The sequence below is a fragment of the Dama dama genome, chromosome 19 (genome assembly GCF_033118175.1).
Source record: "Dama dama isolate Ldn47 chromosome 19, ASM3311817v1, whole genome shotgun sequence".
Classification (NCBI taxonomy): Eukaryota; Metazoa; Chordata; class Mammalia; order Artiodactyla; family Cervidae; genus Dama; species Dama dama.
In genome coordinates this window covers 3,282,863-3,304,052 of record NC_083699.1, presented here as the reverse complement: position 1 = coordinate 3,304,052, position 21,190 = coordinate 3,282,863, and the positions used below count along the sequence as shown (strand labels likewise).

Genomic DNA, 21,190 nt, shown 5'->3' with positions numbered 1-21,190 from the left:
TCTGTTTGTCCACCAAAATGCCCCCAATTCTACCAACAAATCCCTGAATCATTGAAATGTATAAAGAATCTTAAATTGTAAGCATTGATCTAATGTTTGAGAGCTAAAGTAGCCCTGAAGTAGGGTTAGAAACCTTCCATACATGGTTCAGTACAAAGAATTTCTAAGTCATTTGAACCGAAATGCCATGCATAAGACTTGATACCTTTGCATTTCATCTCTTCACCAGACTTTCCAGTCTTTTCCTTGCCTATTGTATTGTTTCTGGCTCATTCTAGATTTTCACCAGTTTCTGGGTTTTCTCTGTGAAATTAGACTGGAAAGATTCTTACTTCTAGTTTCAGTTGATTTGACGTTGGTTTCTTTTCAGTCAAAATTTGTTAATGTTCTTGCTTGTTTGTTTGTTTACAGAGAGTTTCAATCCAAAACATATCTCCAACCAAGCCAAGATAGGATAGGATCTGTCTATAAAAAGGCTTTGTATTTTGGGTACACGGATGATACATTTCAAACCACCATTGAAAAACCATCCTGGTTGGGATTTTTAGGTCCAATCATAAAAGCAGAGACTGGAGACGTCATTCATGTACATGTGAAAAATAATGCTTCCAGAATGTATAGTTTCCATCCTCATGGACTCACCTACACTAAAGATAACGAAGGTAAGTGAGTTCCTGCTCGTTAGGTTCCTGAGTGTTTGTTAATGAAGAGTACAAACCCAAAACCTCAGGAAAAGCAAGGCAATCATGAACTAAAGGAGTAGGTTGGGTGAATACAGACTTTTACTTCAGATGTCTCTAATTTTTATATCCCAGATTGTTCTTCAATTTCTCATTTGAAATGAATGAATGACAATCCCCCTCCCCCATTCAACTTCTGGGAAAGAAAACACACTTTTCTCTCAAGTAAATAAATAAATACATAAGTTTGGAGGGTAGGAGACACTCAGGAGCTAAGTGTTATGTTGGCAGAAATATTGTCCTGCTATTTCATATCCATGTTCTGTCATCTCATTTTCTAGTGAACGAGGGTTCGGTTCAGTTCAGTTCAGTTCAGTCGCTCAGTCGTGTCCAACTCTTTGCGACCCCATGAATCACAGCACGCCAGGCCTCCCTGTCCATCACCAACTCCCGGAGTTTACTCAAACTCATGCCCATCGAGTCGGTGATGCCATCCAGTCATCTCATCCTCTGTCGTCCCCTCCTCCTCCTGCCCCCAATCCCTCCCGAAAGAGGGTTAGCCTCTTAGAAAACATCAGTGTCAGGTAAAGTCACTATTTTCCAGACAGTTATCTTCTCTCCTAAACGTCCACTCTCACAACTGCTTGATGGTGCCGGGAAAAGGAAGGGAAGAGAATGCTAGCACAAAATAGGGCTTTGTGTTCTACATGGAGCAGGTTGGTCTCAAAAGATGATAAAGGATGAGAGGCTGGTCATGCTTCAAAGTCTCCCACTGAATGAGGAGATGATATTCAGAGTTATTAGATTCCAGCCTCAAATGGTGGAGATCTGAGGCAAAATTCTAGGATAAGAAGAAAGCAGAAGAGGGCAAGGCCCCAGATTCAGAACAAAGGTAGGAGCTCAGAGCAATGTCAGCCATGCTGAAGACCACTTCCTGACATCAGCGGGCAGCTTGTAGGTAACATAGATGCTCTTTTTCCTTTCTTAAAAACTTCATTTTGTGTTGGGGCGTAGCTGGTTAGCGTGTTGTGATAGTTTTAGGTGAACAGCGAAAGGACTCAGCCACACGTGTACATGATTCCATCCTCCCCTAAGCTCCCCTCCCATCCAGGCTGCCACATAATATTGAGCAGACGCCCCTGTGCTGCTCGGGACGTCCTTGTCGGTGACCCATTTTGAACACAGCGGTGTGTACAGTAGCACGGATGCCCTGATGCCCTCTGGAAGATGTAGTGCAGGTAAAGCCCTGTCGTGGGGCTTCCCCGGCGGCTCAGTGGTGAGGAATCTGCCTGCCAAGCTGGAGACCTTGATGCCCGGGGTTGGATCCCTGGGTCAGGAAGATCCCCTGGAGGAGGAAATGGCAACCCACTCCAGTATTCTTGCCTGAAAAATCCCATGGACAGAGGAGCCTGGCGGGCTGCAGTCCGTGGGGTGGCAAAGGGTTGGACTCGGCTGAGTCCAAGCTACAACAGTAGCGTGGCTCCTCCTGATGCCCTCATTCCCAAATCTGATTTGCAATGACGATGATACAGAGCTCAAGTCAGGAACTCTCTGTATCCAAGACCTACGCAGATGGTAGGTGCACAATGAATATTTGTGGCATCTGTCGATAAAGGTGATGATAGTCCATTAATACGCTGCCTGACTCATTCCAATTTAAGTCTGGAAGCTGGCCAAGCTGGGCATCCAGGTAGAAACCAACTAAGAGGAGTCTAGGGAGACAGGAGGCAGGAGATAGGAAGGGGGAAACACACACTTTCTAAAAGTACAGATTAACATACTTTCATGGCTTAATGCAAAAAGCATGAGTCACATTAAGAAAAATGTCCATTGATTACTTTGACCACAGCGCAAGTTCCGTTTTCCAGGTGCTCTCTATCCAGACAACACTACGGGCCTGCAAAAGGAAGATGACCGTCTACAGCCAGGGGCAGAATACACTTACGTGTGGTTTGTAGAAGAAAACCAGGGGCCTGGCCCCAATGACAGTAATTGCGTGACACGGATGTACCACTCCCATGTGGACACCCTAAGAGATGTGTCTTCGGGCCTTATCGGACCCATTCTGACTTGTAAAAGAGGTAACATTGAAAAAATCTCACTGTAGCAAATAGAGCCACTTAGGATCTGTGGGGTCTCCCTCAGTCTCCTAGTGGAATTTTGCTAACAAACTCTTCCTGTCTTGACCTCGATTCTCCAGTCAGAAAAGTAACATTGCCATTTGGCTTCTGAGCACCAGATGGCGATCTTGAGTCTAAAGTCTCCATTCAAGTCCAATGGGGCAGGTTGGAAACTAGACGATAGTCAAACCCAGTAATCTTCATCTGAGTCACCCTCGCACAAAATTCTGCCACCTTTGTCCTATAGAGAAGAGGGTGGGAGGAAATAGGGAAAAGAGAAACTGCCTGTTCCTTGCATTCTTAGCTCCTTAGGCTTCTGTCTATGGAGGTGAAAGGTTTTCCTTTCATATTTTGAATATCAGAATCAGAATCACTAGTTTATTTCATAGCAAAAATAATTTTCTCAAAGAGTAAGTTTTGTCGTTCTTTTTGTTTTAGGAACCCTGGATGGAGATATGGAAAAATATATCGATGAGTATTTCATTCTGGTGTTTTCTATAACTGATGAAAACCGTAGCTGGTATATCGATGACAACATTCTTATGTACACTGAAGCTGGTCAAGTTGATGCTAATGATCCCGACTTCGAGGAGAGCAACATCATGCGCTGTAAGATTATGAAGAAATTTCTCATTCCTTATATCCTATAGTTCTAACTTCTATGACTTTATTTTGTGGTTTCCTTTCCTTTCAGTTTGCTTCGATGAGTTTCTGTTTCCCAGTTCTTCATTCTGGGTCTGGCGGGCTATGTTTCACGGGGTTGCAAAGAGTCAGACACTGAACACGCCGTTTTTGCTGTGAAAGAAAGTGGAAGTGAAAGTCGCTCAGTCGTGTCAGACTCTTTCCGACCCCATGGACTATACAGTCCATGGAATTCTCCAGGCCAGAACACTGGAGTGGGTAGCCTTTCCCTTCTCCAGGGGAATCTTCCCAACCCAGGGATCAAACCCAAGTCTCCTCCATTGTGGGCGGTTTCTTCACCCGCTGAGCCAAAAGGGAAGCCCAAGAATACTGGAGTGGGTAGCCTATCCCTTCTCCAGCGGATCTTCCCCACCCAGGCATCCAGCCGGGGTCTCCCGCATTGCAGGTGGATTCCTTACCATCTGAGCTATCAGGGAAGCTCAGTGTTGCTATGAAGGCATCGAGAAAATGCTGCCGGTTTCCAAAGTGTCGTAGCAAGTGGAGTTAGATAGATGCATTGTTTTCCTAACATCTGACCTTGATAAAGATGGATGGTGACAACAGAGAGCTGTAATTTTTGGAATGTTCGTTGGGCTGTGTCAGACCTGAGCCGCGGCCTGTGGGGCCTTATGTTGTGGTGCACGGGACTCAGCAGCCGTGGCCTCAGCGTTTGGTTGCTTCCCGGCCTGTGGGGTCTTAGTTTCGGACCAGGGACCAAACCCATGTCGCCTACCTTGCAAGCTGGATCCTTAACCACTGGCCCGCCAGGGAAGTCCCCAAATATGTGACTTTAGGGTAATAAAATATTATGGAAGAACAAAGACAGAACTGAGCAGCTCTTTCATGGGAATGTGTTTCGACGTAGAACTTTTCAGAAAAGGTGCTCTTGTCATCGCAGTCACCCTCAGCTCTGTTTCCTTCTTCCGCAGACTTCGCTTCTTTCTATTCTTCTCCCCTTTTCACTGTTTCCTATCGTGCAGCCTAGCTTTCTTCCTCTTGCCCTTAAGAGCGTGTTGCCCTCAGCTTTAATCAGAGGTAATGTTTATAGCCTCCTTTTGGGGGGAAACGAACAAAATCCTGTTGCAGATTATGCATGAGAACAAGGCTGGCACTGCCGGAGTGATGTGATAAGGAAACGTATAGGCTATACACCATGTGGCCTTGATGTGACATGCTTGCTCGATGGGTTAATTTACATCTGCTTTCAGCGATAAATGGATACTTGTACGGAAATCTACCTGGTCTCACCATGTGTGCAGAGGACAGGGTCAAGTGGCATTTAATCAGTATGGGTAGCCTGTTGGACATACACCCCATCTACTTCCACGGACAGACTCTGATATCTCAGACTCACAGAAGAGACACCATTACCGTCTTCCCCGCCTCCATGCGTGATGCCTTCATGGTGGCCAAGGGTGTTGGAGAGTGGCTGCTGGACTGTCGGATACATGGTAGGATTTATTCCTTTTACCTAATGCAGGGTCAGGGGACTCTCAGTGTTATGACCCATAACAGACTCCTCATCTTGCAAATGGGGAAAGATGTCGCCATTAGGCAGGTGACAGGATTGCCTTTTGGAAAGTCAGTAACACGGTCAAAACCAGAACTCAGGTCTCTGACACTTTCAACTTTATGGTAATAAACCCTTTTAGTCATACAGGGATTATTTTTGTTGCTGTTTTTACCAAAAAAAAAGTATGTGTTTATTAGCCAGTGAGCCTTACAAGAGCCTTGAGTGTCTGACAGAGCACATGTAGTTACTCTTCTTTTTTAAATTGAGAAGACAAGTTCCAAGAGGTTGAAACACTAACCCCAAACCCCGTGAGAGTCAGAAATTATACAGGCCCAAGTGTTGTGCAAATTCTGAACCAGTACCCAGTAATGGCTTCCTGGTTTATTTCCCTCTTCAGTCACCCTTCATGTTTAATGATAGAAAGGCCCCTTGTGAAATTACTGATCTTCTCTATTCTTAAATCTGACTAAACTATCCTTGCAATCATGTAAATGTTTTGTATGATTTTTCAGTCAGAAAACACAGTTGTTACTTGAACTGAAGAATTTAACTTTTCTCCGTTTTTTAGAAAAAATGGGATTTACTTCTCTGATCAAAACCTTTCTTATTTCTAAGTCCCATACTTTGGTCAGCATCACACTTCAATTAACTGTTTAAATGACTAAAGCATACGTACTTATTGGGATTTCCTGCGTGCTGTGTCCCTCCCTCTGAGGGCTGTGAGAAAAAGGAGACCCACACATGGCTATTGTAACTCAAGGACAGAATCTAATATTAATGCAAGAGTTCTCACTTAGAAAGGAACATTGTCTTAAAATATGTTTTAAAGGTTAAAATGTACACCAGACCCACTCCTCCTCTTGACCTCATTTATAGATGTTGCCCATCTATAAGGGCAAATCTTCAAGACCTTAAGACAGGTCTCGCCTCTTCAACTCTGCAGGAAAGATGGGGTCAACCCTGGACACAACCAAAAACGCTTGGCTAGTGGACGACATAGACTTCCCTGTGTTTCTCTCCCCATGGTGTAGTTTGGGGTGGTTTTTTTTTTTTTTTTTTGTCTGTTTGTTTGTTTTTGGTTTCTTGGTTTGTTTGTTTTGTTTTTAGCAATTGTAAGAATGCATGAATAGACTTGCTGGAAAGAAAGGAAGAAAGCAAAGAGGAAGGAGTGGAGGGAGGGGAGAATTTGGTGAAGGCAGCAGGCAGAAAGAGTGAAAGTCTAATGTGGTATATGAGAACCACATCTTAGGAGCTCCAAAGAGTTGAGAATTAAATAAACCAGGTGATAAACGTGTGGTCGCTTCAAATTTGGCCACAGGAAAGTGCTTACACCACCAAAATTAGCGCACACACACATACACAAATCAGATTTAGCATTCATCTTTGGAGGAATAATTTAAGACTGTGCCATTAGTCCAGCCCTATCCCACCACCATCCCAGTTCCCTCTCCAGTGAATAATCCCTGTAAGCCATTTGTGTTTACACCAATGTGTATTTGTGAATCCTCGCAAAGCTGTTTACTATGCACTTTCATACAACATACATGAAAACTTAGAAATAAAAATGCACAGGTACTGTTTTAAATAAGTAGATCACGCCCCATATAATAGGTTTTATTTAACTATTACCTTTTAAAAAAGTAGCTTATTATTTGTATACAATAGGTTTTTCTATCTTCTGCTGCTTGCTTTCTTCACTCATCCATATGTCGAAATCTTCTCCATGACATTCCCTACACTTCTAAGCTACTCTTTTATTTTTTAAGTTTTATTTTTCAAATTTTTATCATATAGTTGCTTTACAGTGCTGTGTGACTTCTACTTACAGCTAAGTGATTTAGCTACACATGTACAGAGACATATATCCCCTCTTTTTGGATTCCTTGCCCATTGAGGTCACCCAGGGCACCGAGGAGCATTCCCTATGCTCTACAGGAGGTTCTCTTTAGTTATCTATTTTACGCATCGTATCAATAGTGTATATATGTAACCCCAATCTTCCAATACCTCCCCCTCCCCTCCTTCCGCTTGGTAAGGAGGATACCACTTGGTATCCATATGTGTGTCTAGCCTGCTTTTCTAAATAGCTGTACTGTTTTCTGTGTTTGTTTGAGACGTAGCCTGATTTATTTAACCATTCTGCTATTGATAGACATCTCAATTGCTTTCACTTTCTCGGTTCACTGTGTGTGTTTGTGTGTGTTAGTCGCGTCCGACTCTCTGCGACCCCGTGGACTGCAGCCCGCTAAGTCCCTCTGTCCATGGAATTCTCCAGGCGAGAATCTCTTCCGTGACATTCCCCAAATAAAGCTACTCCTTTATTTTTTGTTTTATTTTTACGATTTTTAAAGCATAGTTTATTCACAATGTTATTAGTTTTTTCTGTACAGCAAAGTGATTCAGCTATACATATATGTAAATCCCCCTTTTTTTGGATTTCCTTCCCATTTAAGTCACTAACAGTGTTATAGCTAGCCACCGTTTATTTGTATCTTTTTATATCTGTGCAAATTTTTGTCTTGCCTAACCGAAAGAAGCGAAAGTTTTTAATGGAAGCGTTCTTAATTTTAACAAAGGCTGCCTAATCACCTTCCGAAAAGTCTGTATGAATTTACACTCCCACCAGTGTTGCTCTTAAATCAAAACACAGGACTGATGCTCTCATGGAAACGTACCTGCCTTGATTTTCTTCCTGCCTGCCAACTAGTTAATCTAGTAATTAATGGTAACACCTTCAGAACCATAAGGGAAGATACTTTTGATTAAACAGACTCAAATTCCTCTCAGTAGGCAGGTACCACATTCCTCAGGAGTTGGTCCAGCGCTGGTTATTAATCTCCACTGATATACGCTCCTCAACATTCACTTTGGCATCCTGAGTCTTATACTTGCTTCATACATTTCAGGATTTTAACAGATTCCGTAAATAAAATACCTCAAATTTCTCAAAAGAAAGGGAAGTTGCAATGTTGTTCGCTACAATTTTAAAATATATATATACGGACTAAGAAAAATGTTTTAATGTTTTCATAACATTCTCTACTTGGATTTACTATTTTTCAGAGACTATGCAGGCTTTCTTTATTGTAAGGGATTGCCCAAAGTCTTCAGCAGATGTTACAGGGACACAAGTTGTTCATTATTACATTGCTGCTAGAGAAATTTTCTGGGACTATGCACCATCTGGCATAGATTTCTTCAGTGGAAATAGTTTAACAGAAGCTGGAAGGTAATGATTCAGTGATTAAAATATTTATGGTTGAATAAAGATAATTGGACTTTTTCATAACCTAGCTATTTCTACAAGGGCTTAGGCATTTTATAATAAAAAGATACTGATAAAATAAAGATGGGAAAATAATTATAACAATAATTGGGAAATATTCAGCTGAAGGATCATTGCTATACAACGTTTTTCTCTAAATGCCTTAGAAGCCACTGCAGAGAAAAACATACTTCTCATCTTTTTCTTAGCATTAAATTTTAAAATGGATTTGTTTATAATTGTGAGATATTTAAAAACATAGTGAATTATGTTGTCACTAGGAATTTTACAAAAATTCAAAAATATTGCTCATGTGTAACTTGTACTTTCCTGCTAAGATCTGAGGGTATAGTCAATTATTTCTTGTGTCATCCTTAAATCATATTATATATATATGTATATTTATTTACTCAATATATATATTGACTATATATATATTTACTCAATATATATATATGTATATTTACTCAATACCATATATATGTTTATATATGTTTACTCAATATATATATATATTTACTCAATATATATATATTTATATATATATTTACTCAATAACACCTAAGAATATATTACCAATTATTTCTTTGATAACCAAAAACTAAGACTAAAATACATTACTGTGGTATCAGCATTTGGAAGTGCACAAAAAGTTTTTCTATAGTCTTACTGCTAAATATATTTACCAACTTGAAGATTACAGGGGTTGTAATTCTTTTGGTCTATTGAATGAAAGTTTTATGTCAGAAAATATCAAGTTCTATAACCACCAGAAAGTAATATTCCCCATAGTATTTATTTTTTAAATTTACTCATAGAAAATTTAAGAAAACTGAGAATGTTCTATCAAATGAATATTTTCTTTTCTTACTTTAAAGCTCATCAACAAATTATTCAATCTGTGTAATGGAAATTTTGTGTTAATTATGAGAAGCTTATCAGGGCTTAGAACAAAAATTAGATTCAACTCTCATTTTATATTGACTAAAATAAGTATGAATTAATAGATTCTTTCAGCTCACATGATTCTCCTGGTTATGAAATTTGATGCTGCCTCAGCATTGCAAGCCATTATTTCCTCCTAGGAAACACTTGTCCTCATTTTATGTTATTACAATAGAATTAAAAAGTTAAGAATGACATCTCTCATCTCAGTACTCTAGCATCTCAACACAGTTGTTTTAAAAGCAATGTTTATTACTACCTGCCTTAAAAAAAATCAGACTTAATGTTTTTAAAATTCTATTCCAAAAGAAAAATGTATAGATAAACTAATAGGTAGTCTACAGACAGAGACTTGTATACATGTACAGACAAAAGACTAAAAATGTTGATAGTGATTATATAGAGATGGTGGAATTATGAGGATCTTAAATTTTTTGTTATATATATTTTTTTATTTTCCAAATTCTCTACAATGAGCATGCACTATTTTTGTAAATACATCACTATTGTTCAGCCTCTGTCATGTCTGACTCTTTGCAATACATGGACTGCAGTGCACCAGGCTCCTCAGTCCTTCACTGTCTCCCAAGAGTTTGCTCAAATTAAGGTCCATCGAGTCGGTGATGCCATCCAACCATCTCATCCTCTGTCGTCCCCTTCTCCTCCTGCCTTCAATCTTTCCCAGCATCAGGGTCTTTTCCAATGAGTCAACTCTTCACATCAGATGGCCCAGTGGAGCTTCATGATCAATCCTTCCAATGAATATTCAGGGTTGATTTCCTTTAGGACTGAAAGGTTTGATCTCCTTCCAGTCCAAAAGTGAAAGTGAAAGTCACTCAGTCATGTCTGACTCTTTGCGACCCCATGGACTGTAGTCCATGGAATTCTCCAGGCCAGAATACTGGAGTGGGTAGCCTTTCCCTTCTCCAAGGGATCTTCCCAACCCAGGGATCAAACCCAGGTCTCCCACATTGCAGGCAGATTCTTTACCAGTTGAGCCGCAAAGCTCTAAAAAGTCTTTCAAGCACCTTGATTCGAAAGCATCAATTCTTTTGTTCTCAGCCTTCCTTAGTCCAACTCTCACATCCATATATGACTACTGGAAAAACCATAGCTTTGACTAGATGGACCTTTGTCAACAAAGCAATGTCTCTGCTTTTTAATGTGCTGTCTAGGTGTGTCATAGCTTTCTTTCCAAGGAGCAAGTGTCTTTTAATTTCATGGCTGCAGTCGCCATCCATAGTGATCTGGGAGCCCAAGAAAAGAAAATCTGTCACTGCTTCCATTTTGCCCCCTTCTATTTGCCGTGAAGTGATGCCATTATCTTAGTTTTTGAATGTTGAGTTTTAAGCCAGCTTTTTCACTCTCCTTTTTCACCCTCATCAAGGGGCTCTTTAGTTCCTCTTCACTAAAATCTTCACAAAAAGGACTTTGAGCATAACCTTGCTAGCATGTGGAATGAGTGCAATTGTATGGTAGTTTGAACATTCTTTGGCATTGTCCTTTTTTGAGATTGGAACAAAAACACCTTTGCCTGTCCTGTAGCCACTGCTGAGTTTTCCGCAAATAGGTTACAAGTACTTAAAACAGATCCATGCAGGTTCTTGCTTTCTTTTCACGTGGTCATTGTCAATTTTAAAGTTCTCTGTTTTTACTTTCTCTGCACAGTGAATCCCACTTCTATTTTGAACAAGGCCCAAGCAGAATCGGAGGAACTTACAAAAAACTAGTTTACTTTGAATACACAGATGCTTCCTTCCAAACCCAGAAGGCAAAAGCAACACACCTTGGACTCCTTGGTAAAATTATTTCATAGCTTGTGGGGTTATAAGCACAATTTATACATATTCTGTGCCATCAAAAGAGTATTCACCAACTCACAGTTTTGGGGATTCTCTGGTGGTTCAAATGGTAAAGAGCCTGCCTGCAATGCAGGAGACCAGTATCAATCCCTGGGTTGGTAAGATCCCCCGGAGAAGGAAATGGCAACCTACTCCCATGTTCTTGCCTGGAGAGTCCCATGGACAGAGGAGTCTGGCGGGATTCACCCAATTTGAAACTACACTTTTTTTTGTCCCTGCAAATCCGTGTGTGTTTCTAAGCTCCTGCATCACCTAGATTTTTCATTGGACACATTTCTGGTTCATGGCATCATCCCTTTAATTTGTTCCTAGAGGAACCTCACCCAAGTAACACAACGTGAAAAGGACATTTGTGAACACCAAGGACAACTGCTACCTCTGTTGGTTTCCAGGCCCTGTCATCAAGGCAGAAGTGGGGCAGATCATCCAGGTCACTTTCTACAACAACGCTTCCGTGCCGCTCAGCATTCACCCCCATGGATTGCTTTACAACAAGAACAATGAGGGCTCCTTCTACAGAACGCCGGGAGGAGGCAAGTACCACAGCCCAACATAGGCACAAGCAAGGCAGACAGCAATACAGTGTCCGCAAGAAAATCAGACTCCTCCTAAAATCCTTGGGCAGCCTACTTTCCACATCATCACAGATCTGTGTACTTACGGTGGCAGAAGGTGTCCTTTGGCCCTATCCAGCTGTCACCCAAAGTACGACAGTGTGAGCAGGACAGAGTCTGTGATCTCAGAGATCTCCCAGGCTAGACTAGGGTACTTTGGGTCCTAGGTCCTATTTCACAAATGTTTCTTTCTTACTAGGTACCCCGTCGCCCTCCTCGTATGTAAATCCTGGGGCAACGTTCGTTTATACATGGGAAGTTCCAATAGATGTGGGACCCACTTCCACAGACCCCAACTGTCTGACCTGGTCATACTTCTCCTCGGTGAATTTTAAAAGAGGCATCAACAGCGGCCTCATAGGGCCTCTTCTCGTGTGCAGAAACGGAAGTCTTGGAGAGGACGGCCAACAGGTTAAGTGATGGGACCTCTGTCCGGGGTGCCGTGGTGATAGGCTGCCTGAAGCAGGTCTTCAGGGGAAAGGCAGTGTGCAGAGGGCACCTCCAGCTTTGGTGTGCCCGTGTCTCTCGGTTTTCCTCTTTCCTCAGCTTCAGGCCTGCGTCTTCTCGTGCCAGTGAATATCCACCCTGGCGTGTTTCAGACGCCTTTACTTCTGCCGGACTGTTCTTTTACTTCTTTAAGATTTTTTTTTTTTTTTTTTTTATGTGGACCACTTTTAAAGTCTTTATTGAATTTGTTGCAGTATGGCTTCTGGTTTTTTATGTTTTGGGGTTTTGGCCACGAGGCATGTGGGATCTGAGCTCCCCTACCAAAGATCCAAACCACATCTCCTGTGTCGGAAGGCAAAGTACCAACCCCTGGACCACCAGGGAAGTCCGCACTTGACTGATTTACCTCCTCATCTCCCTCTAGGCAGCCACGGCCTGTCCCACCCCTCTCTGAGCCATCTCTTTTTCCTCTGTCCTGTGTCTTAGAGAAGGACGCCAGCAAGCCCAGGACTTCGATCAACAACTCCTTGTTTCTCACCTCCAGCGTTGGTCACCGGCTCTCTGATCCCACTGCCTCATTTGTGGCAGCATCATCTCTTTCTGAATTCCTGTAGCCTCCTAACGCCTATCCCCGCTTCCATTCTGCTTCAGCACAGCTCCACATTCCTCCCTTTCTAATCAGATTGTGGCACTCTCGACCCTAAAACTCACCCTACGGTCTGTTGGCTCAGAATGCAACATATCAGACCCCGTGGATCCTTCCAGATCCATGCTCCCCCCGCCCCCCACCCTGCACACTGCTTTCTGGTCTTACTGCAAAGCGAGCCTGTTAGTCCTGAGTAAGGATGGCTGGTTCACGTCTCTTTGATTTTGCCCTTCTTCTCTCTGTCTGGAACAGACTTTCCTCACAGTTTTACCTGCTAAAAGGGGAGAGTTTTTAATAAAAACTCAGACTGAGGGTCCCTTCATTTTCTTCAAACAATATTCCCCAACTAAAGTTCGTTCAAGCTCCTGCAGGTTACCGTGACTCCTTCTGTCGGTTTGTGCTGTCACTTCAGCTGTGTCTGGCTCTTTGCGACCCCAAGAGCCCGCCAGGCAGGAGTGGGATTTTTCCATGGGATCTGTCCATGGGATTTTTCAGGCGAGAATACTGGCACGGGTTGCCATTTCCTTCTCCAGGGGACTTTCCCGACCACGGGATTGAACCCGTGTCTCCCGCACAGGCAGATTCTTTATCACTGAGCCACCTGGGAAGCCTCTTAGAGCACTTCCCCAGGCACTTATTTTTACTGGCCTGTCTCTCCCACTAGACTCCAAGTGCCTTGAAACCATAGATAGGGTTTTATTAAATTTTTGGTAACAAATCCAGTCCTTCTGTGGCATGTAGGAGGTGCTCAGTAAATGCTTAATGAGTGAATTTCCCTTGTTCTTCACTCACAGGTGAAGTAATATCCAGGTTCTTTTGTAATTCATGTGTTGGAAAGCCTTGTAAGGGCTTCCCAGCTGGCTCAGTTGGTATAGACTCCTCCTGCAATACAGGAGACTCAGGTTCGATCCCTGGGTCGGGAAGATCCCCTGAAGAAGGAAAGAGCAACCCGCTCCAGTATTTCTGCCTGGGAAATCCCACGGACAGAGCAGCCTGCTGGGCAACAGTCCGTGGGGTCACAGAAGAGTCAGACACATTTTAGCAATGAAAGAACAACAAGAAAGCCTTAATATATAAATATATAAATATATATAAAATTGAATGTATATTTTATTTTAAAATATGACTTGTATTTATAGTCACCTATATAATGAAAATCATATAGCTTCAAAATTTTATAGTACATATAATTTTTCTACATTATCCAAAAATATAAATATATACATATATTTCTTCATAAACCCTAAAATATAGACTTTCTAGAATTGAAAACATTTTCTTTAACTTCCTTTTTACAAAGCTTCCAAGAGAAGCCACTATAAACATCTGTGATTATAGTGTTTAGTTTTATGGAGTTAAGATATAGGGGGTCCCTAGAGTAAGAGCTTTACATGAAGACAGTGGTAGAGATTTCTCCTAACTTCTTAGCTCTGTGATAAATCTATTCACTGGGATTCATACATTTGTATAAAAAGTCCATAAGTGGGGAAGTTAATTGATCAGTTTTTCCAGGAACATACAAATCCCATTGCATGGGAAATCCTATATGAGGGCGGACCATTTGACTAGACTTTGAATATGTACTACGCATATTTTGTGTCTGTTTATTTTTTCTATTCTCATCCACAGAAAGGAATAAACAAAGAATTTTACCTACTTCCCACAATATTTGATGAAAATAAAAGTTATCTCTTACATAAAAATATCAGGATATTTACCACAGACCCTGAAAATGTGGATACAGAGGATCCAAACTTCCAAGACGCTAACAAGATGCATTGTAAGAGAACACTTAACTTAAAAGATAATGTATTAAGCAGTTTAATTTCACTAGGTCTAAAGAATTACAGATTTTTTAAGAGAAACATATTTTGCCCTCAATGGTTGGCTAATATGTTTTCTTTAAATATAATTTCCCAATAAAAATAGTGCCTACTAGGGTGATTATGTTACATTCTATCAAATATTTACCAATGCCTTTTTGGTGCAATACATTATTTTAGCTATTGCTAAATACGATACAGAAAAGTCACATATTTCTGTATTGCCAAAGTAATGGAGTGGCTAGGTGGGGTGTTTGTTGAGTTGGCTGGTTGGTTGGTTTCTGAAGACTTGAAAGTGTGGCGGGAGAAAAGAATGGTCTAGAATCTGGACACTTGGACTCTGGTCTCAACAGTTTCATTCATTAGCTTCATGACACTGAACAAGTCTCTCTGACCTTAGTTTCATCAAATCTAAAAAGAAGGGGTTGGCTTGGGTAATCTTGATATCTTACATGAATGAACTGCTTAATGAAGAGTCCTTGGTTGAGTTCCAAGAGATGTCAAGAACCAATAAATTAAACAATCTTTTCTTTGTCACAAATGTCTTGCAGCCATAAATGGATACATGTATGGAAATCTGCCTGGACTAGATATGTGCTTAGGAGACAATGTTTCATGGCATGTTCTTAGTGTGGGATCAAGTCAAGACTTACATGGGATATATTTTTCAGGAAATACCTTCACTTCCTTAGGATCAAGGGATGACACCATAGTTGTGAATCCCCATATCTCCCAAACACTTCTTATGACACCTGATTCCACAGGTAAGTTGTGGATCTTCTCCATCAGCCTGCAATATGCCCAAAGTATGAAAAAGCAATGCCTTCAATATGCACTGAATATTGCTTGTACAGGAAAAAAGGAAGTTATACAAATAGTGTTTAAACATACTTTTGTCCGGCTCCATTTAATTGATAGGAGTGTTAGTATATCATTTTCCTGCACACAAAAACCCTCTCAGCCCTCTCTATTTTTATCTTCCCAGGTATCAGGCCCTAAACCTACCCATACTTTTCAAAAGCAATGAAGATGCTCTGAAGCGTTTTAATTTGCTTTCATTCCATTATCTGCTGCATTTCTTACTCCTCTGTCCTTTTGTTTCCCGGGTCTCCCTCCGTCATCAGCCTCACCCTCCTCTCTCCCGCCTTCCTCTCTTATTCCTCTCCTGGCTAGTTTTGCCCCCTTGGGAAATGTTTTTACTTCAATGAGGTTGACTACTTCTGGCAGTTTTTTAAAGGCACCTTGTATCAGAAAATTGTTAAGGGAATCCGAGGAGCCTCCCCTCTCCTCTGAATCTGATACCCTCATCTATAAAACAGGGATTGTAATAATTCACAATCCATAAAAAGCAATAAACACAATCACACGAGATGGATGCAGTGTAGTAAAGGGTCTGGAATATGTTAGACTTAAAATTTTAGTATTTTCTTTCATCCTGCAGATATACCTTAACAAAAAATAAACAAGCAAACAAAACCCTTTATGGTCAAAAAGTCCTGACACCAGTTGAATACTGGCTATACAATAAACAAGTCAAAGTGAAAGTCGCTCAGTCATGTCTGATTCTTTGTGACCCCATGGACTATACTATACAGTCCATGGAATTCTCTAGACCAGAAAACTGGAGTGGGTAGCCTTTCCCATCTCCAGGGATCTTCCCAACCCAGGGATCGAACCCAGGTCTCCCACATTGCAGGTGGATTTTTTACCAGCTGAGCCACAGGGGAAGCCCAAGAATACTGCAGTGGGTAGCTTATCCCTTCTCCAGTGGATCTTCCCAACCCAGGAATCGAACCAGGGTCTCCTGCATTGCAGGGGGATTCTTTACCAACTGAGCTATGTGAGAAGCCCTACAATAAACAAATTACTCTATAAATACCATGGATTTGTATCTTAACTCTTTGTGATATCAAAAATTCATCTGACTATATATTTACATTTCAAAAATTTTTATTCTACTTTCCAAACAAACAATGTTGGTGATTATGAGTAATCAGAAGATTATTCAGCCACACATTATTATACTAAGTGAAGTAAGTCAGACAGAGAAAAACAAATACCATGTGATATCACTTATAGGTGGAATGTAAAAAAATGATACAAGTGAACTTCTTTACAAAATAGAAGTAGGCTCATAGACATAGAGAACAAACTTATGTTTATCAAAGGAGAAAGGGGGATAAATACATAGTACTATGTATAAAATAGATAAACAACAAGGACCTACTTACAGCACAGGGAACCATATGCCATATCTTGTAATAACCCATAATGGAAAAGATTCTGAAATATATATATGTGTGTGTGTGTGTATATATATATATGTGCAGATGTATGCATATTACTGAATCATTGTTGAATGTCAGAAACATTGCAAATCAACTACACTTTAAAAAATAATATTTTAAAAGATCATCCAAAAAGAAGTAATCACAAGGAAAAAAGAAAGGTCTTCCTTCACCACTCTCTCTTTTCTGCTGCCCTCACTCACCTGGTGGCAAGTTATCATCCATCCCCTCCCACTTCTTCCTCTCCTTTTCCCTGTAGAAGTTACCCTGGTCTTAAAAAAAAAAAAAAGTAGTCTGCTTTTTCTCCTCTTTGGCAAACAGCGTCCACCGCAGTAAACACACGGCCATGTCAAGCGCTGTGCCGTATGCAGTCACTGTTTTCTAAACACGTCCTCTTTCCCCAACCCTCTCAGTCTGAAGAGTGTGCTTCCACGCCCGTCTTCTTCACGCCTCGCCTCCACGGAAAGTGACCATAACCTCAGAAGCATGTGCAGAGCCGACAGAGAAGGCTAGGGCTGATGAAGGTGATATCAGTATTCACAGAAACAAAGTCAGACCATGAAGGGCCTAGAATTACCAAAATAAAAGACCGCTGGAATTTAGGTGCAATTTTCTGGGCTGATCCGTGCTGGAGTTTGTCGCTGTTGTGGTTGAGGTGGTTCGTTTCCCTTGGGGTCATTGTTTGGGGTTCTTAGTAAGAACATATTATTCTGATTTCCTCCAACTTCCCTTCACTAACCCCGCACTACCTCTCTGATCCAACGTCATCATCCGTTGTGGGGCATGGTAGGAGCCTTCTACCAAGTCTCCTTCCCTCTTCCCTTGCCCACTCTATTCTGTTATCAGCACAACTGCCAGAATGTTCTTAGGTCACTCGTAGACTCGGAGTTAAGGCTACAGAGTTTTCAGCGGCCCACGAGGGCCTGTGTGACTTGCCCTCCATCCCACCCATCCTGGCTCCTAGGACCCTCAGCCGTGCTCACCCTAACTCAGACCCCTAGGCTTCTTAGATGGCCTTCAAACACACCAATCAGACTCTCAGAAGGGAATGATGATATCTGTTTCCTCTTCCCAGATCGCCCTTCCTGTAGATCCACCATCCACCTCTTGTGAATCTTTGCCCAAATGTCACTCACCCATCGAGACCTACCCTGGTCATTGTAGAACGTATTGTTCATTGCCCCCTCCCTCCACACATGCATCCAGAATTCTCCTTACACTGTCCTACATTTTCCTTAATCCATAGCACCTATCGCCTTCCAACCCACATCAGTTTTACTTACTAGGTTGGTTGTCTGTCTTTACCACACCCTGCAATATAAACTCCAAGGGCAAGAATGTTTACCTATTTTACTCATTAATGTTTCCCAAGTGCCCAGAAATATGCCTGGCATAAAGAAGATACTTAATAAGTACTTGTCAAATTAGTGAAAGAATGAATGGACTATCTGATAGTATTTCTCTGGGGGATTTATTTCTTATAGATGACTTAGAGAAAAGAAATCTGAATGCAATGCCTTAAGTATTCTTTTTTTATTCCCCTCTAGGCATTTTTGATGTGATGTGTATGACCTCAGAGCACTATATTGGAGGCATGAAACATAAATACCAAGTGAGGGAGTGTGCAGAGCCAAACCCGGATCAAACACAGTACCAGGAGGCGAAGGTTATTTATATCGCAGCAGAGGAGATTGTGTGGGATTATTCTCCTAGCAGGGACTGGGAGAGAGAACTGCAACATCTCCAAGGACAGAAGTATGGCGGTGACTTCTACCTCTAATTGGGCGGGGTTTATTCTGTAGTCTTCAGTCATGTGTGTGTGTGTGCGTGTGTGCGTGTGTGTGTGTGTGCGCACACATGTGTCTGTGTGTGTGTGTGGTGTGTATTTATTTGTGTGTGGTATGTGTGTGGCATGTGTAGTTTAGGACACATTCAATTACAAATAACTTCAAAATGTGTGTGTGATGTCTTCAGCTATAAATACTTCTAATCTTTCCAAATATTAACATAACTTAATTCTGCTTTGCTGTTTCTGCTTGTCTCGCTTTTCACTTCTTGTCTTCTCTCTTCCTTATGTGTTTTACCATCCAATCTCACCACTTTAAGGTATAATAAGTATAATTTCAGCTACATTTAACATTTGGAATCCGTCAAAGTGTTTTTGTCTTCATTTGTTTCCGGCTATTGCTATTCTTCTATGAACCTCAAATTGAAGACACTAATTTTTTTGTGTGTGTAAAATTTGATATCTTTCTCTGATTTTTCTCTCTTACTATTTATTCATTTGATCAAAACTAAATTTCATGCTAAAAAACATGTTTTAAGGTACAGAATGAATATCCAACAATCTTACCAAAATAAATATATATTTTTTTAAATTAAATGAATTTCTAAGGTAAAATAGACTCTAGATATTAATAAATTGCATTATTCCAGTAAGTTCTTCCATATGAGAATTTGCGTAATTTAATAGTTAAATTAATTAACTTTGTGATTTTTTTGTTTTTATTTTCTCAAAGCAAAACAAACATATACTTGGATAGAGTTGAGACATATCTTGGGTCCAAATACAAGAAGGTCGTATACCGCCAATATGATGACATCACATTCACAAATCAAACAGTACGAAATGACGATGAAATACATCTGGACATACTAGGTATTGACGCACTAGAAGATTGCTTTGGGGTTTGTCATCTTGTCCTCAACCACTGGAAATTGTTGCTGACCTAAGGATATTGTCAACTTCTACCACAATGGAGAAAAATGCCTATAATTCTAACTTTAATTTGTTTGCTGGTAGATACTTTTATTGGTAAAAGAAAAGGGATTCAAATATTTTTAAATGTAAAACAAAGCTATCATAGACAATGAATATGGTTAGTTTCAGATTATCTGGCTTCCTGCACACAGAATCCCAAGATTCTGGGAGGGACCTTAGAAATAATGTTTAGAAATAATTTCTTTGAAATTAAAACAAATGCCAGAAACCCTCATATAGTTAGGAGGGGGCCTTCTTTGTTTAAATTTAAGTGTTTAAGCAGTTAATTGGTCGAGATTTAATTTCATCTTCTGTCTAGGAGTGAGAAAAATATAGCCCATACCTCTGCCTTTGACAGATCAGCTAGAAAACTTGTAAATGTCTCCCAGGCACCCACATGTAACATTTCTATAAGTCACACGGCACTTCCATAGGTCACACAGTGTATTCATTTGTTCTGTAAGATGGCACGTCCATACACCGCATAGGATTTCCAGAGGTCACAAGGCATATCCATATGCCCAGATCTTATTTCTGTCGTGATATCTGTGTGTCTATTGGAGGCCATATTCTGGCAAGGCACCCTGAGAAGATGGGTATGCCAGCTGACAAGCTTACTTTTCTTGGCTCTGCATCAGCCTCTTGGGCTTCGCAACCCCTGGAGGGAGGTCTGTGGTATTCAGTTCCCAGTGCTTTTGAATGGACCCTTCAAAAAAAGTAGCAGTGTTATATTTGTTTCTCTAGGATTCTGGCCAAATGCACTAAGATAACACAATATGACCCTCTAGATTCCTTTATTTATACACACACACACACACACACACACACACAACCCACTTTTTAGAAAAGGAAAAGCAAGCATAGTGTTTGAGATGGTAGCATTGCCATGGGAGGCAAAGAGGTACCTTACTTCATTAGTATCTGGTATCTACCAGGTCTCTTCGGGGTTCTGATATTAATAGTTAGAGCACGTGTTTAAGGAGAGTTCTGTCTGATTTTTGTTGTTGTTTAGTCACTATCTGGTGTCATACTCTTTGCAGCCCCTTGGACTGTGGCCCCCCAGGCTCCTCTGTCCATGGGATTTCCCAGGCAAGAACACTGGAGTGGGTTGCCATTTCCCCGTCCAGGGGATCTTTCCAACCCAGGGATCAAACCTCCATCTCCTTTATTGACAGGTGGATTCTTTACCACTGATCCATCAGGGAAGCCTTAGTTCATCTCAAAACCATCTCTGTTTCAGAATTTTTAGAGCCACAAATTCAATCTGCCTTCAAATAGAAAGAAGTTTTATAATAATATAATTATATATATAATTATATAATATTATATATATAATATATTATAAAATATATATAATATAATATATAATAATATAATTATATAATAATATATACCTCCAGCTCTTCAGTCAGTTCAGTTCAGTTCAGTCGCTCAGTCATGTCCGACTCTTTGCGACCCCATGAATCGCAGCACGCCAGGCCTCCCTGTCCATCACCAACTCCCGGAGCTTACTCAAACTCATGTCCATCGAATCGGTGATGCCAT

At 40.9% G+C, this 21,190-nt stretch overlaps 1 protein-coding gene across 1 annotated transcript in view; it reads left to right on the top strand.

Moving 5' to 3' along the window:
* The window catches only part of LOC133073894 (ceruloplasmin-like), a 38,160-nt gene that overhangs the window by 671 nt on the left and 16,299 nt on the right, over positions 1 to 21,190 (top strand). The window contains exons 2-13 of the mRNA XM_061167879.1: positions 412 to 662; positions 2,549 to 2,761; positions 3,239 to 3,409; positions 4,690 to 4,932; positions 8,058 to 8,223; positions 10,873 to 11,003; positions 11,459 to 11,599; positions 11,880 to 12,091; positions 14,403 to 14,553; positions 15,148 to 15,360; positions 18,432 to 18,639; positions 19,404 to 19,543. Of these exons, the coding sequence (XP_061023862.1) occupies positions 412 to 662; positions 2,549 to 2,761; positions 3,239 to 3,409; positions 4,690 to 4,932; positions 8,058 to 8,223; positions 10,873 to 11,003; positions 11,459 to 11,599; positions 11,880 to 12,091; positions 14,403 to 14,553; positions 15,148 to 15,360; positions 18,432 to 18,639; positions 19,404 to 19,543 (2,240 nt within the window). The remainder of the gene's footprint in view (positions 1 to 411; positions 663 to 2,548; positions 2,762 to 3,238; positions 3,410 to 4,689; positions 4,933 to 8,057; positions 8,224 to 10,872; positions 11,004 to 11,458; positions 11,600 to 11,879; positions 12,092 to 14,402; positions 14,554 to 15,147; positions 15,361 to 18,431; positions 18,640 to 19,403; positions 19,544 to 21,190) is intronic.